The following is an 18,282-nucleotide window of genomic DNA, read 5'->3' on the forward strand; positions in this document are numbered from 1 at the left end:
ACTTTGCTGATGAAACTCTCAAAAGGTAGAAACCGGTCCAGGGTTGGTTTGCTTAAACAACTGCAGCTTGACAATATTGGCCTTAAAAATCCAATAGGCGGATGGACGAGGACAAAAAAAAATCTAGTTTTATTAATAGTTGGATGCATAGGATCGTCATTCTGCTTAATATTTTATTCTATTTTTAAAAAAATGCAGTGTCACCTGTGCAAGTCAACAGCATCTGTCCTCAATCTCACCATAATAATGTGGAATTTCCAACAGTAGCCCAGGGCTGTGATCAGATTGGTAGCGTCTTCACGCTCACGGGGGTGAACAAAGTATTGACATTTCCACCTGAACCTCAGGATCAATGTTTAATACTGTACTGTCAAATACCTAGTTTGTTGTGATATTCCTTCAGGACCCGGTACTCGTTCTCTGGCATAGTTACGCTTTTGTTGTTTTGTTCAGAATGAGAATATTTCTTTAGACTGGAAGAATCCTTTGAGCTATGAAGCTCTTTTTCACCGATGTCCAGTAGGGTCGGGTCAAAAAGTTACCACAATAAACAATACAAAAATACGATAGCAGTACAAAGTAAATGAAAGCTAAGCCACGAAATATAAAACAAAACGTACGTAAACAAGTACATAAATTCCTGGCGCTTTTTCAACCAAAAATGCGGTGTTGCTTCACTCAGCACCACGGATTTCCCTTGTAAAAGTGTTGGGGAAACTGCCTGCATATTTGGAGTTTGCGTGTTTCTCGCTCCCTGTGGTCGTGTGGATTTTTTCTCCAGGCACTCCTGTTTTCTCCCCTCCACATTTAGAAACACGCATGGAGATTATTTAGATTAATTTGCTGCTACAAATATCCAAATGACGGGGACCACTATATTGAGCTTATCATTCGGGGTAGCCAGGTCGCTTCTGAAAAATAAATTAATACCGAAGGGGGCTTTGCCTGGTAAGATGGCGATGCTTTAGTTTTATTTCCATGTGTTTGGGTGATTTGGTTACCTTTCTTGTACTTTGCACTAATATTCTATATTGTTTGTCTTTGTAACGTTCTTACCCCGTGACAACTACTGGACATCTGCAAAAAAAAGCTTTATAGCTCATTGGATTCCTCCTGCAATATAAATATTCCGATTTTTTTTTTATTATATTTCCACGTCTTAATTGCAAACCTCCATTATTTCAGCCACACAAATTTCCAATAATTTGGTAATCGTGTTTTATTGCCTTTAATTCATTTGCAAAACACAAGAGGGCCCTGCAAGGGGCGTGAGGATATTTTTCTTTAAAAAAAAAACCTCCGATCTGGTAACAAGTGAGGCGGCCGCAGTTAAAGCCCCATTGAAAGCCCTCTCGTGATGAAGTAGACACGAGGTTGGCCGCGATACACAAGTGGGGTTCCCCCCCCTTCCAGTCTCTACCCCCCAGGATTAATTCCTCCCCCAACCCCACGTTGATTTTAACCACGGCCGCAATCCCCGTTTGACATTGGTGAGAAGAGGGAGTTGCGATATTACGAGAAACGCGTTTCATTTATCCTGCGTTGGAACCTTAACACGAGTCCCGGCTACAACAACAATGGAGCTAAGGGGCTCCCTCGTGTCTTACGTCTTCGCCGAGTTTAAACCTCACCCCCAAACCCCCAAACCCCGTCTCCACCAAGTATCGACAACCATTGCACTCGATCGGCGACTGCGGTTGTCATTCGACAAGAGGTTGACAATGGTGGCGAGGCGAAGCGATTCTCACAACGAAGACAACAACAACAGCCGCCCCCCCCCCCCGCCACGGATAGCGAGTACTTTATATAACACGAACAATTTAATCTTCGATTGTTTGACAAAGTCCACAACAGGCATTGATTTCCAGAGGCTACAAACCGGTGACACGATGCGAGACGACACAAAGACAAAGCTCCCCCGTGTAGCCTGTAACAAGACTGCTGGGGCAAGTGCCGTTAGCGGGGAGCCACCTAACGAAGGCCGGAAAAAAAAGGTTACAACACGAGGGGGTGGGTGGCCAGCACCACGCCCGACCGCCTTCGTCTCCCCAGTGGCGACACACAAACACACACACACACAAAACTAAACAACATCCAAGGCACGCGACAATTATCGTTTCGGTTCGAAAATTGAAAAAAAAATGACCGCGGTCGCTTAAATCGTATCGCGCTGCAACGTGGGTTCTGAGGGGATGATGGACGAGCGTTGGGTTAATATCGATTCGCCACTCAACTCACCACCTCCACCACCACCACGGGATTCTAACCAATTCCTCGCATGAGCGGTGACCGCGGTGGTCACTTGCGAGCATGTCAAATTCGCCGCGCAAGCTTCGCGCAATCAGCAAACCAACAACAACAAACGACGACCGACGACGAGAGAGAACGAGCGAGAGAGAGAGAGGGAGAGAGACAGAGAGCTGTTTGCGAGGAGCGCCCCACCACTTTGAGGTCCAGCACTCCGTCGGGCGCCTCCTGCAGCAGCGACACGAACTTGGCGGTGAGGAGTCCCAGGCTCTTCTCGTGCCTGCTCGGCGTGGCCGGAGTCGCGTCCGTCCCTGTCGACGCCATCGCGATCCCTGTAGAGTGTGAGGGGAGGAGGGAGGGGGGAGACTGTGGGGTGGGGTGGGGGTGGGGGAAGCCGTTAGCGCGCGCGGAGCATCACGGGAGCGAGCTCGCCCATTCAAAACTTGCCCCACGTGGTGACCACCACCCCCCCCCCCACGAGCGGTGGATACCCTCCCCCCACTCGCCTTGCCCCCCCCCCTTACACCCACGCGGTGGACACGCCCCCCACCCCCGTGGTGGACTCGGCCCCCACCCCACGGTGGACTCGCCCCCCCCACGGAGTGCACTCGCCCCCCCCCCACGCGGTGGACTCGCCCTCCCCCCCACGCGGTGGACTCGCCCTCCCCCCCACGTGGTGGACTCGCCCTCCCCCACGCGGTGGACTCGCCCTCCCCCCCACGCGGTGGACTCGCCCCCCCCCCCCCACGCGGTGGACTCGCCCCCCCCCACGTGGTGGACTCGCCCTCCCCCCCACGCGGTGGACTCGCCCCCCCCCCACGGTGGACTCGCCCCCCCACGCGGTGGACTCGCCCTCCCCCCCACGCGGTGGACTCGCCTCCCCCCCACGCGGTGGACTCGCCCTCCCCCCCACGCGGTGGACTCGCCCCCCACCCCACGGTGGACTCGCCCCCCCCTCTCACCTCCCCATCATCATCGTGCTGCTGTCAACCTCCCCCCCCCCCCCCCAATGGTTTCAAAAATGAGTGTCGACCCTCACTCTGGTGATGCCCTATCGGCAAAAGTGACCCCCCACACATCTCGAAAAATTAGCGAAGGCTGCTGGTGTAGGAGGTGGTGACGCAGCAGCCGTGAGACAAATGCCACTCCACCTCCGCCAGAACATTCCTGAGAAGTATTTTCACGAACGTGCCATCTTAATTTGTATGCGGGCAGACATTGCCTGTGCCTCTTTAAAAATATATATATGTGCGTCAATAGGCGCACTTTCTGGGCTACAAACCCTGATCGACACCACGCTTAATATCACTCCATATTTTTAGGAATGCCGCCAGGCTGGCTTGGAGTATGCACTGTTGGCATAAGGCACTACCACTAGATTTGTAACATAGCAGCAAAATAAGGCAAGATGGATGTGACGTGCCGATATCATTGTGCTGCTAACAGCGTTCCGGCGCTATTCTGGCTGAATCACACTGCTCGTGCATCGAGGAGTTGTACAGAGCCGGCGGTGTGCCGAGGACACAAACTTGGCATGCGGTGCCCCCCACATGCCACGCTCTTACCCTCCACGTTTAGAATCAACGTCACGCGTTTAGAGTATTTTGGCCACTGTCATTTTCTTTTCCACACAATGATAAGCCACTTCTCGTTGAGCTATCATTCATGGCCAGGTCGCTTCTGAAAACAGAAGCGAATAAATAGCTCAATGGGCTTTACCTGGTAAGATAAAATCACAAAAAGTGATTTATATTCTTGGTTCTTTCGGTAAAGTCATGTAGAAGGGAAACAAAAAATAAAAAAGTGATTTGTTTACTTAATACATTGCACTCCTATTGTGTTTTTGTAACGTTTTGACCCCGTGCCCCTGCTGGATATCTGTGAAAAAGAGCTTTATAGCTAATCTGATTCCTCCAGTATAAATACAATTCTGATTCTGGACATCTGTGCAAAAATAACTTATAGCTCATAGGTTTCCTCCAGTATAAATACTTATTCTGATTCTGGACATCTGTGAAAAAGAGCTTTATAGCTCATCGGATTCCTCCAGTATAAATACAATTCTGATTCTGGACATCTGTGCAAAAATAACTTATAGCTCATCGTTTTCCGCCAGTATAAAAACGTATTCTGATTCTGGACATCTGTGAAAAAATAGCTTTATAGCTCATCGCATTGCTCCAGTAACAAACACGTATTCTGATGATTCTCATGCGGGGTATCGCATGGGTGATCACGCGTCTCCCCGGGAGGTGGAAGTCGTTGTCACTGGCTAGAGAGCGAGCCCGATTGCACCCGTCTGCACCCCCTCTTGTTGACAATGGCACTTTTTACGAGAGTGGTAGGCGAGCGGCAACAGGGGGAGGGGGTAGGGGAAGGGAGCCTGCCTCCTTTACTGCAAAAAAAGAAATGTTAATAAATACATAGGGGTTTGATGAAACAAAGTAGTTGTGCTTGCGTGCCCGTAGCTTAAGTTGTGTTTCGCACCCTCCAGAAAGGGCATCTCGCACCCCCAGGGAGATGCTTGCACTCTGGGTAAACAAACCACTGCCTCCGCAGCAATGCTTTGAGAAGCCTGCGACCACTTTGGGCTTCCATCTGCGATGATCGGAAGCTGAGTCGAGAGCTCCGACACCACGAGCCATCGCACCCCCTCTTCCCCCATCCAGCCACACACGCTTTCTATATTTACCGCTGCCTTGAGAGTGGGGGCGTACTGGGTGATGGTGGTGGTGGGGGGGGGCATCTGCACATTGCCGGCCCTGGACAAAATGTCCAGTCTATCCCAGGATGTTCACACGAGAGAACACGCGGAGAAAATATGGGATCGGTTTTCCACGTAAACTCTCTTTGGCCACGTGTGCCCGAAAGGCACCGAATCGCGTGAGCTCTGTCCATCTGTCTGTAGCAGGGGCTCACGATAACTCGCATAATACTTTATACAATTTTGGTATGAAGTTGTGTTGCCGTTTGGAACTGACCCTGCCCAAGCCTGCTTACTTATTATTTAAAGCAGTGATTCTTAATCTGGGGGGTGCGAGATGCCCTTTCTGGGCGGTGCGAGACGTGGACAGTTTTTTTTCCGAAGGTAAATAATCGAAAAAACAAATTAAGCACGGATACGTAAGCACAACTAGTTTGACTTCAAGTTTACGTGACTGCAGGAATTTATATTCTTTGGGTCTTTCATCAAACCCCTATGTATTTATTATCATGATAATTTTGAGTACGATTTAGAACCAAAGGGGGTGCGTGCTGCACTAAATGTGAAGAACCACTGATCATTAATACGTACCTAACTTACATACCTCCGAGTAGCACTGTCGGCTACGTACGGTGCGAAAGAAGTCCAACATACATACTTACATTATCTGACCCATGTATTCCCCTTTTTGCCTCTCATTGCAAGCGCGCATCTTTCCGTGCGTTATGCACTTTTGAGATTTTGTTGTTATTTTATACAGATGCTCAGATATGCGACCTTTTCATATAACCGCCCGTACCTCCGTCCCCAGCGATGTTAACTACCTCGCCTGGTATACAATGAGGTCGTGGGTGAAATTACTTGCTGCATTTAATAAAGCGTAATTAATTTACTAATCCCCCCTTTATGTAAAATGTCTTCCCCAGAAGCTAGTGACTTGAGATTGAAGTCAGCGGCGAGATGTTAAATACTTCGCCTGGTTTGCGGGAGGTCGTGGGTTCAGTCGTGACCCTGACGCCTGTATATTTTGAGCTGTCTCTCTCCGTGGCCGCTTGGATTTTCCTCCGGATCCTCGGGTTTTATTCCCCATCCACATTTACAATCAACGTGCGCTTTGAAGTATTTGGCTGCTATAAGCGACCTCGTCTAGCTATCATAGTTCATTTATTTGGCATAGCCCTGTGAGCCATTCGGCTCTTGAATCGGGTGCAACCGCAACAAACAAAAAAAAACATGAACAAGAAAACATCTTAGAGTGACTATGTGACTGTGCAAAACAGAAAATCCAGGACAAAAACATCAAAATATTCCTGAAATAGCATCGTACACCAACGCTGTGTGATAGCCAGGTCAGCTTCTGATAAAAAAAAAGAGCTTTACACAGCTCAGTGGGTAAAATAAAATTTAATAAAACAGTAAATGGTAGATTCGGATAGGCGACGTTGCTGTTGCTCTGTGACGAGGAACTCGCATAAAGCTGCCTTCACTTCGAGCCGCACACATTTGGTTGAAAAACATGCATTGTTTTTTTTTTATTCACACCCAAATCCCCGACCCCCCCCCCCCCCAAAAAAAAGAAGTCACTACACGAGAATCGTCTGTCTGTCTTCACCACCATTCACTGGTAACACAGACGCCCCGTTAACAAAGTGGGCCGCGGGTTTGGGTTTTTTTTTGTGTGTTCGTTTCGGAGGCTATTACATATTTATTGCAGGCGGATTCACTTGACCCGCGACGCTGGGACACAATGGGATAAATAATGGGCGCGGGGGAGGGTGGCGGGTGGTGAATCTTTGGCAGCATACGCAGGCAGATGGTGCGCTATGGTGCTGTGCTGACCCGTGCTAATTGTGATAGCGGAGGCTATAGATGGAGGAGTGGCGAGCGGTGGCGGGGGGGGGGGAAGGAAGAAGGAAATTGAAGCAACGCTGGAGGGGGGGGGGGTAGCAGAGAGTAAGGAAGGTGGGGGTGGGGGAGTCATCACATTTCTTTTTTTTAACATTTGATCTACATAACGACACCTTGCCGATATTAACTATGTTACCCTATTTGTATTTTTTATTTTTAAATTATATCTTAAAGCTATTTTATATTCGATATGTATTTAATTTTATATACTTCAGCCCCTTGGTGTTAGACTTTTAACCCTTATTATAGTAAGACTTGTTTAAAACTTATTTAAGATTTTAGATTCCTATATGTCGAATGTATGCACCATCCTGCCAAAGTAAATTCCGTGTCGGTGTGAACTTACATGGCGAATAAAACCCTTTCTGATTCTGATTCCGCACACACCGAGACGCGAGTTCTCAAAGTCAGCACGAGGGCGGTCTGGCTACGGAAGACGACGTGCGCGAAATCGTGGTCGTGTTTTGGTCAGAATCTTTTATTTAGGCTGCGGGGGGAATCCGATGAGCTGTGAAGCTCTCTCTTTTTTGTTTGTTCTTACTCCACGGACCTCCGGTTATTGGCGGTGTCAGCAAAGTTACAACAGCAGCGATAGCAGTGCAAAATAGAGACAATGGTGAGCAAGGCACTAAAACATAAAATTAATAATAAACCAACACGACAATAGCAGTGCAAATCAATTCCTGCCAACCGAATACAGATGCCAATATCCGGAATATCCCGAGAAAAACCGGACGGGTGGCAGCCCTAGTTTCATACATCACTGCCCCGTATAGGCATAACAGACGGCAGGGACAAGTGCTGTTAGCGGGCAGCACCTACGAAGGCCGACACGGCACACGGAGGGGTTGGGTGGCCAACACCACGCCCAGACCATCGTTGTCTCCCCAGTGTCGATGCTTACACACCGCACCAGGTACTCATTTGAGACTGAGTCAACCCAGGGGGAGGAGGCCCCACGACCGGTTCAGATAATTGTCACTGGGTGTCGGCCGTGAGCGAGATTTGAACTCGGGTACGCCGGGTTCGTAGCGCAGCGCGCTAACCGCTACACCACCGCTCCCCACCACATCACCACCGTCACTCAACACGACACGCACACGCGCGCACGAGCACACCCGGTTTGTTGAAACTGAATGTTTATATCATCATCGAAATTGAAATGTCTCCATTCTCAAATGAGCATTGGGCAGTTATTCGTCTACATGAGTGGATGTGGGCCAATAGCGGAAATGGCACATTCCTCTGCAAGGAGCCAGTACGACCAAAGGACGACCACAAAGTGGTACTTCATATTCTTAACTCTTTGGGTAAAGTCACGTTGAAGGGAAACAATAAAATAATAAAATATATATGAAACAATACAAATTCTCACGACGTTTCGACCATAACCTGATGACGACCGTTTGTGTTATGGTCGAAACGTCGTGAGAATTTTTATTGTTTTATATATATATTTTATTATTTTATTGCTTCCCTTCAACGTGACTTTACCGAAAGAGCTAAGAATATGAATTACTGCAGTCACGAAAGCTTTAAATCAAAATTTAAAGTGGTAGTTATTTTAACTCACCCCCAGGGGGATAGGCTGAGTTGTCTTGATCGAGATTTGAACTCACGACCTCGTGACCGTTGAGTCCAGCGCTCACCCCACAGCAGCCTTTAAATTCGATTTTAAAATCATCATAATCTATGATCAATCCACTGCTGGATGAAGACCTCCCGAGGCCATTACCATCTCTAAAGGCCTTGCAACGCAAACAAATATCCACCCCAACATCTGTACACAAGCTGAATTAAGTTACCGTACTTTTTGATTTAAAGCTTTCGTGACTGCAGGGATTCATATTCTTGGTTCTTTCGGTAAAGTCACCACGTAGAAGGTAAACAATAAAATAATAAAAAATATAAAACAATAAAATTCTCACGACGTTTCGACTGCAACACAAGCAATCATTGTGTTGCAGCCGAAACGTCGTGAGAATTTTATTGTTTTTATATTTTTTATTATTTTATTGTTCCCCTTCTACGTGACTTTACCGAAAGAGCCAAGAATAAGTTACCGTACTGTTTAGGACGTGTTAACTTGCCAGCCACGCACACGCTACAGCGAAACAATCTGCTGAGCCGCCGCCGCCGCCGCCGCCGCCTCATAATGGGAACATCAGGTGCCCTCTCAAACCACGGAAGTCACAACAGCCCCACAAAGGCCGCTCAGTGGGGCCGTGTGGGCGTCGCGCAGTTTTCCACCTCATTTAACGCCGCCCCACAGAAGGCCCGATTCACGTGAACGGGAGGACGAGCAGAGGGGCCGGACAAGTGGGAGACCTAGCCGCGGAGATTTAAATAAGTCCATTGTTTCCCATTCGCACGCCCGACAATGAAGAGCATCTGGTGGCCAGCATTGTGACACACGCCGGCGACAAGTTGAGCGCTCTTGGCGGTCACGGGCCAAACCCCGCTGTGCTCTGGCATCCACCGCAACGGGGAGCGAGCGACCGCAGTGTTTTTGCACAGAAGGCGCCGGATGGATTGCCGTTGACCTTCCCCGTAGCCCGACGGCTCCGTCGGCGAGGCCCTCGAAGTGCGCGGGCGGTGCCACCGCATTGGGGCCCACGGGGCCAGAGGAGCAAGTGGGGGGGGGGGGGGGGCCCGGGCAACAGGCTTCGTTTCATTATAGTAGGCCCTCGATTGTCCGCGCTAATGACGGGGAGGACGGCCGTGGATAATTCAAAATCGCGGATAATCCAAAAATATAATCATTTTCCGCGGATCTCTGTGATGAAAACTAACGGGCGACCGGTCAGTTCAGTTCAGTTTCAGTTTATTTATTTTGGTATAGCCCTGTGAGCCATTCGGCTCTTGAATCGGGTTCAACCACAACAAACAAAAAAACAAAAACACGAACAAGAAAAACATCTTAAAGTGACTGTGTGTGACTGTGCAAACAGAAAATACATGCAAAAAAACAGCAAAATATTCCTGAAAAAAAGCACCGTACACCAACGCTGTGTGCAAAAAAAATCCCAGTGGGATGCAAGTCAAACAACAACAACAACAACAACCACAAGACAACTCAGATTAAGGCCATCAGTCTAACTCCGTACTACAACAAAACAAACATGTCCAAACCAAAAAAACGTTTTCGAAATCACCAAAAAATAAAGCCATAATTGCAACGTAACAGTGATCACAGGGACTGTGACCGAATTTTTACAATAAACTACATAAATAACATGTAACACCAAATCCTAGAGCCATAGCTGGCTGCATGAGTTACTCCACAATGCGCGTGCACAGTGATAGCACAGTGATAACACTTTCCTGTTGCTGTGTAGAAGACTCGGCCCACTAAGTGGATGATAGCAGAGCCACGCCAATTAAGATCAGTAAAACTCCACCCAATTGGTGTAAAGATATGCAACGACTGTGCTGTAGGGGAGTTCACGCGGATTTCGGATTAACCTGGAGCACATATTTGTTCGGTTTAAGCACGTGAATTGTCGTAAACATTTACAAGAATAACCCTGTATAATACATTATTAATTTGGACTTGAGGGAAAAATCCATCAGTTATTAACTTGTGTCAAAATCTCAGGTGTGCTGTTAATCCCGCAAATCTGATAAACCGCACGCGGACAATCGAGAGTCTACTGTACTTGGGACACTGTACACTCTCTTGTGTGTTGAGGGCTCCCAATCGCTTGTATTGCTGCGGCAGGCAGGCTGGCTGGCTGTCAGGACCGTGGATTATGACATAACCGTACGTAGCCAATCGTGCTATGCATGTATATATGTATGTTGGACTTCTTTCTCACCGTACGTAGTCGACCGTGCTAATCGGAGGTGAGAGAGGGCGGATGATCAACGAGCTAAATGTCATGCACGCCAACAACAGCGCCGACCCCTCACAACCTGCTCACGGTATTCCCCTGGATTATAAGACGCCGCCCAAGGTAAAGATGCACTCGAAACTTTGGCGCCGTCTCGAACATTTCCAGAAACCATCGACGTCCCAGGAAAGTCGGGAAATTTGGGTGTAACATATAAACCTACAAAATTCACTGGGTGGTGGTAGGGCCCATCTTATAATCCGGAGCGTACAGCAATAATAATAATAATAGATGAGGAGAGGGTTGCGTATTGGCATTTTTGAGAAATCCAAAAACTATCGTTCTACTGCACTTCTATGTTCCCCCAGAATTCCACCAAGAGCAGCTGTTCCTGTGTGGCGCAAGATGAACGCGTTTACCGGGCCTACCAGGTGGGCATCTGGTCTGCCGGTAGGCCAGGGGTGTGATGTTGTGATTTGTTTTCCCAATGAAGTACATTTAAATTTAGACTACAAACTACGTTTAATTTTTTTGTTTTACCAGGTAAGGACCCACTGATCTATGTCGCTCTTTTTCAGAAGCGACCTGGCTGTCACAAATGCTAGCTCGACGAAGTGGCTTATCGTCACGTGGAAATTTATGGCAGTAGCCAAACGCTCAAAACGCGTGGTGACGTTGATTCTAAATGCGGAGGGGGAAAACCGGAGGACCCGGAGAAAAATCCACGCGACCACGGGGAGAGAGAGAGACACCGCAAACTCCAAATATACAGCAGCAGGCGTCGGGGTCGGGTTCGAACCCATGGCCTCCTGCGTACCAGGCGTGGTAGTTAACATCTCCTAGTCACCGTGGCGCCCAAATTCCCAGAGTTCCTCGCCATAATTGTTCAACTTTATCGGCGCACGCACGACTGCGCTCACCGATGAATCACCAATCGTACACTCAGCGTGGAATATTGAGCCATGTCTGTAAGCTCGGTTATTTTATCAGCAGGATGTCTGCCCTCGGTCTATGCAGTGTAGTAAAAACAACAAAAATCCCCCGTTGTTGAGTCGCTCCCCGATGGCATGTGGAAAACCACGCTTCCGGTGCAAGTGCAACATTGCCTCTCGTGCCACCAGTGTCGTGAGGAATCAGTCCACCGTGCGAGTGAAACGGGTTTGCTCGCTGTGAGCAGAATTTTTAAAAACAAAAAAATTCAACTGAAAAAAAATGTTTTAACTGAACTCTTATCAGAACTCCGCGGCCTATCAACGATGTAAAGTTACACGTATATAATGTACAGTACAGTGCGACTTCAAATAGTCTTTGGCGTCGTTGTGGGGAAAATAACGAAATAAGTAAGCAATCTTTATATAGCTCAGTGGGGCCTACCTGGTTAAATTGTTGAGTTTATAGTTCACTTCATGCATATTGTCTCATTCCTGTCAACCCCTTATCAGTGCCCTACCTTATTACAGACCAATTCAGACCTTATTGGTCACCCCGCGTTTCCTTATAAATCTCAACCTTCACCCTACAAAGTTCTATCACAAGGGAGAAACACGAACAAAAAATGTTTGGCCGTGCTGAAACGGTTGTACGCCATATGGACCTGCAAACTCGATTTCCCTGTACAAGAATACGTGGTAAACCAATGGGTTGACAGCTGTGTAGTCTGCTTATTTATTATAACATATATACTGTCTAGATCTTTGCTTCATTCTCATTGCTCACAGTAAATCCGCTGCTGGATGAAGGCCTCCTCAAACCACCGCCACCACCACCTCTCATGATCCCGAGTTACGACACTTCCACCTCGCGCCTTGCAACAGGAATTATTCCATCGCTCGCTCGAAACATGTTTGGTGATGCTCCATTGGCAGTGATGCACACAGCCCAAATAACACGAACTCAACACACACATATGTCAAAAAACACTGCCCCCGAAAAAAAAACCGTAGCAAAGAAGAAGGCCCGTTGGCCAAAACGTCACCTATTACAGGGACTCTAATTACGAACGGGTTAGGTGCCAGAGGTCTCTGTTCGTAAGCCGATTTGTTCGTAAGTCCAACTTTGCTCCTGTCGATTCTAAACGTGTTGTACGGCGTGTATACTCAACACGGGGAATGGCTTTAAAATCTGTATAATCTCCTCTAGATGTAGATGCCACTGGTTCTTCATGTTCTGTAGATGTAGATGCCACCACCGCTATCTATTGCGCGGTGGTTGAACTTACGACTCTCGGTCCGAATGGGCAACTGGACATACGGACCGGGTTTGTTCGTATCTCTGAAAGGTCGTAAGTCGAATGTCCGTAAGTGGAGGAGTCCCTGTAAACGTTTTTTCTTTAAGGCGACCTGGAAAAAAATATTAAGACACCCAATACACCACATCCATTATTTCCCGCACATCCGATGAGCACGGTTGGCTACGTACGGTGCGAACTAAGTTCAAAATACATTCATTTTGCATTGGCTGTGGTCTACGACTAGTCACGTGCCACCTACAGTCTGCCAGTGACCCGAAAAAACACTGATTTCTAGCGAGACGTTAAGCGCCGAGTAAAAGTTTCCGTCGTGGTAAAGGCGACGATTCCGAGAAATTCAGGGGTTGCTTCTGTGAGTCGAGTATTGGAACGCTCCGTAACTATAAAGCGCTTTCCCACTATTTCGAGCTCGGTCGGATGAAATGTTTTCAACATTTGGGGGATATTTTTCGTTGTTGTGATGCATCGGAGCCAAGTCACGGTATGAATTACTCCGTCCAGATCCCTTGCAGAGCAGGCGTTGCCCTGCGTGTTTAGAGAGTTGCCCACGGAAGTGGATATCCCTGAGCTACTTCCGAGATCCCTCGAAGTGACCTCTGGTCCACAGAGTCGCACGTTTGCTCCCACTCTACGTATGAGATTGACGCTTTCGTCGAATGACAATGAATCGGATGTATTTAATTATCGGTGCTGGAATTTATACAAATGATGTTACAATTGTGTATTCGAGAACGCATACATAATTCCACGACAATCGAGCGTGTATGTCAGCAGTGACCCTTGCAGATAAAGTAATAAATACTTTTTTTTATTCCCTGTTCAAATCCACTGCTGGATGATGGACTCCCCACACCACGTGGTTGAACAACCTACATGATTACCACGTGGATGTTCAACCATACCTTGCCACGCTGGCTGGACAGTGTTGCAGGCTGGCGAAGAGGGGTTTCGAGTGACTGGCTCGGACATCGCTCGCCACTGATGTTAGCCGTTGGCAGTGGACGTATAAATCAGGTCGCTGGATTCGAAGTGCACTGCGCTAACCACAGCGCCACCGCTCCTCCACCGCTCGGCGGTAATGCGTGTGATTGCGCCCCCTATTGATGTCGCCTGGTAAGTATGGGCTCGCGAAGGTGATGACGTAAGTTGAACGCGTTGTTGGCTTTCGCGACCAATATCATTCATGATGCAGGGTTTTTTGGGGGGGTTAAATCGCGTAAATATATAAATGTGTCGTCAGTCCTTACGTCTATGTATCTCCTCTCGTGCATAACACCCGACGTGGTGTACTGCTGTGGTGTATACGACCGCGATGGCGTTTTACATGTGCATTAAATGCGTGTAATTGAAATGAAGAGCAAGTCACACAAAAAAATCGGGAGTTTATATTTTGAACGTTCCTGCCAGTCGCCGCCCCCCCCCTCGTGGCGAGGCAGTTGGCTTTGCTACCCCAGCCTTGCACCCCTGTGGAACTCAATCGTTAAACAAATGAAACAATTTTTATTTAAAGCTTTCGTGACTGCAGGGATTCATATTCTTGGTTGTTTCGGTAAAGTCACGTAGAAGGGAAACAAAACAATAATAAAAAAATGTTTTATATTTTTATTATTTTATTGTTTCCCTTCTACGTGACTTTTAAAAAATGTTTTATATTTTTATTATTTTATTGTTTCCCTTCTACGTGACTTTACCGAAAGAACCAAGAAAAATGAAAACAATGTCAATAAATGCATAGGGGTTTTATGAAACAAAGTAAGTTGTAACTTACGTGCCCGTGCTTACATTTGTGTGACGATGATTTACCTTCTAAACAAAATCTGTCCACGTCTCGCACTCCCCAGAGAAAGGGCATTTCGCAACCCCAGTGGTAGTTGTTGAGTCTATGGGGGGTGCTGCGTGCACCCCAGGTGAAGAACCCCACTGCCCTGACCATGCAAAAGGGGTTTGGCCTCAAATAGGCTCCGTGCTTTGCCCATTTGGTCAACTTTTTTGTTGTTGTTGTAGTATCTGAAGCCACCGAAGCGTAATGAAGTCCGCCCGTCAAACGCAGACCGATTTAATGATGAACACAGCGGGATGGTGTTGGAGGAGGAGGGGGGGTGGGGTAATGTGGGGGAAGTGAGGTTAAGTGATTAATAGCTCAGCGAGAGCCATCATCCTAAATCGTACCGTCACGTGAACTCAAACCGCATTTTAAACGTGAGGATTTTATTATTAGCTCTCGCATTCAATTCACAGGCCGCCGCTGCGACGGGATACTTCACGGTCACCGGAGGCTCCCGACGAGATCCCGGTATGCACTACGTGCAAGTATGTTGGACTCCTTTTGCACCGTTACGTTTGCGACCGCGCTAATCGGAGGTGCGCGCGAGGGTGGGCGGGCGGGGGGTGGGGGGAACAAACTGAACACAAAAAGCAGTTCTCAAGAAATGACTTTTCAATCGAGACGAGCTATGCCAGTGGTGGGGAACCTTTTTTTCTGCCAATGGCCATTTGTTATTTTTACGTAACATCATTCGCGAGGCCATACAAAATTATCAACTTACAAAAAAATTGCCCGTTATATTTGGTCAAACATTTCATTAACTCACCCCTAATGTGATGGCTGGCACTGCTTCTCTTTGGCGAGGCGTGGTGATGATGTTAGCCGGTATTGATGATGTTCTTGCTACTCGCAACTGCTTTTCCAGGTTTGCTCCGAGATTCATTGAATTTCGAGTCCCGCCTGCGGTTGCCTTGGCAGGGCCACACCAAAATATGTCGTGGGCCTCATACGGCCCGTGGGCCGGACGTTCCCCACCCCTGAGCTAGCAATCGAGACGAGCTATGCAACTTTTCAATCGAGACGATTGAAAATTGCATAGCGCCCAGTGGCTTCCTAATGTCGGAAGGAAGAGCGTTCCAGACGGCCGCAGAGAAGCGCACTTGAAAAGCGCGGCGACTGCGGTGTCCGCCGTCTTTGTTCGAGCCAAAATCCGACGCTGCCGCAGCGAGGGTGGTGACAGGAGTTCGCGCGATGTCGCAGACGTCTCTGGCCGCGAACGTTTGTAGAATTTAGTGTCGGGGAAGAATAAGAAGAAGAAAAATCCCAAACCGCTCTCTCGCGGGCGAAATAGGTCACGTAAATTGCCAACGTGGAATTATTCAACGCGCGTCGAGGCATATTGCGGTCCGTTTGAAAAATTCGTGATTAAAGTGAACGCATTGCTTGCAGCTTCGCGCGGCTAAATAATTGGAAATTCTGGTAAGTGCTGAACATGTTTTTATTTTTTTAAACGAATGGGGAATTATACACGAAATAACATCCTTTGAAGGAACAACACGTGCGATGCTGCTGCTGCTGCTGCAGCGTTGGCAGTGGCGTGCACAAGCACAATTGAATCATTTGGCGGGACCCTGGGGTCCCGCAAAAATCAAGTCAAAAATAATAATTATTTTTCTTCAGTCCGCCCCACTACGTGATCCCGACAGCAACGCGCCGCCCGCCCAGACTCGCCGCGCCAACAAGCGCCAGCAGCAGCAGCAGCAGGCGGCGATCGACACGATGGGCGCCACCCCCACCGGCCAAACGCGAGCCCCGGGGGGGCGTCCGCCGCAGTCGCGCGCGGCGACGACGCCCTCCGGTCAGCCGTCGATCCTCAGCTTCTTTGCCAAGGCGAGCCCCGCCGCCAACCCCAGGCAGTGAATTTAACGTGTTTATGTAATTTTTCAACTTTTTACGAAACTTAGTGCCCCGAGTAGCTCTCGACGAGGCCAATCGATTGACCACTAGTTTTGTTGTCGGTAAGGCAGCAAGACTCGTGTCGCTACCGCGGGTTTTTCCACCCCGGGGCAGTGATGGGACCCCGGGGTCCCGCCAATTGCTTCAATTGTAGTGAGCGACTCCCGAGAAGCGACGTGTTGAAGGCTCTTTGTTTATTTCTCGCTCTTTGCAGGCAGAATCACTGAGCGACATATACACCGGGCTACGTCGAGCTGATCCACTAATATACAGCCCCATCGCCGGCGTCTAACTGCAGACAGTCCCCGACTTACGACGGTCCCCGACTTACGATATTTCGATCTTACGATGGCGATACGAGAAAATTGTAAAATATTTTAAATTTCGCGCGGCAGGCAAACGCAGCAGCGTACGAGGTACGATGTTGCACGTTGGGACGCTGCCGGGATGTACGCATGTTAAAAGTTTTTTTTTCTTAATAGCAGATAGGATTGTTTGCTGAAAAAAACTTTCTATTAAATTGCAGTTCATCAAGGTAGAGTAAGAATTTACCTTGTTTTTTTTACTTTACATTTGACTGTGCAATACAGTATTGTAATTAATAAATGCATACAGTATATAGTTTATACAGTACAGTACTGTAAATTGCTCTGTTTTGCTCAATAATCACCATTCTTTAAGACTCCTGGGTAGGCTAGGCCATCTTTGACTTACGATATTTATGACTTACGATGGGGTCGTCGTAACGCATCTCCATCGTAATTAGAGGACTACCTGTATGTAGCTGGTTGACTTTAATACAGCGACGATGACGACGATGGGAACCGTACAGCGGATCGGCCAAACGGCCGGACGATGAAGAAGGGATGACGGCGAAGACAGCGACGGCAGCCGGGACCCGAACCCCCACGACAGCCCCGAACCTCCGGTCACGTCCTCCTTATATACCCCCCTCGGCGTGGCCAAGCCCCGCCTCTGGCCACGCCCCCTTCTAGAACTCTCGTGCAGGTTCCAGGAGCTTCCCGACTGATCCCCGCCTCTGACCTTTAGCCCAGTTACACCCCCATTATGGTTGGCTATTATAGAGCGCACACATACCCGTAATAATCCCTCCTGGTCAACAGATGGCACCCAGTCACTACACAATGAACAACACAGCCCGAGACATTCCGTGTCGATAACACAGCCCCGCAGTGTATGCAATAGGAAACGTTCCGGGCAATGGCCCTCATGCACAGAAAACAGAGAGTTCGAACGGGAGCGATATGGATGGGGACTGCGCTACGCACGATGGGGCCTTCACGGAAGTTTAATTTAAAGAAATGTTTCCATTCGCATGTCTTTTGACAATCGCTCATCTGGCAAATTAATGGTTTGAGTTTTAAACATCGCTGAGAGCTGTCTGGTTCAGAGCAAAGGAGATCGAGGGCAAATGTGCGGGGCGCGCCGCGGGAACAGCTGACGTGAGTGCGTACGCACAGTCTTGTTCTCCTGTAAGCGTGGTAGTAGTTGCGTTCCTGAATGAACACCGCGTCATGAATGAATAATTATGCAATGTAGAGGTAAAGCGCAGTCCGCGATGACGCGCCAGATGCGTACGCAGGCCCTGAACAGAGACCGA

The 18,282-nt window shown here is 48.4% G+C and overlaps 1 protein-coding gene across 2 annotated transcripts in view; it reads right to left on the reverse strand.

Annotated features, from left to right (window-relative positions):
- LOC116954170 (transcription factor E2F5-like) overlaps positions 1 to 2,630 on the reverse strand; it is a 37,780-nt gene extending 35,150 nt beyond the window's left edge. The window contains exon 1 of one of the 2 annotated variants that reach the window (XM_032974654.2): positions 2,443 to 2,630. In XM_032974654.2, coding sequence (XP_032830545.1) covers positions 2,443 to 2,571 — 129 coding nt within the window. In that variant the 5' untranslated portion in view covers positions 2,572 to 2,630. The remainder of the gene's footprint in view (positions 1 to 2,442) is intronic. The other variant, XM_032974653.2, reaches the window with a different exon arrangement.
- Positions 2,631 to 18,282: the final 15,652 nt, after the last annotated feature.

This window comes from Petromyzon marinus, chromosome 54 (assembly GCF_048934315.1).
Source record: "Petromyzon marinus isolate PM22_M1 ecotype Great Lakes invasive population chromosome 54, UKy_Petmar_22M1.pri1.0, whole genome shotgun sequence".
Lineage (NCBI taxonomy): Eukaryota > Metazoa > Chordata > Hyperoartia > Petromyzontiformes > Petromyzontidae > Petromyzon > Petromyzon marinus.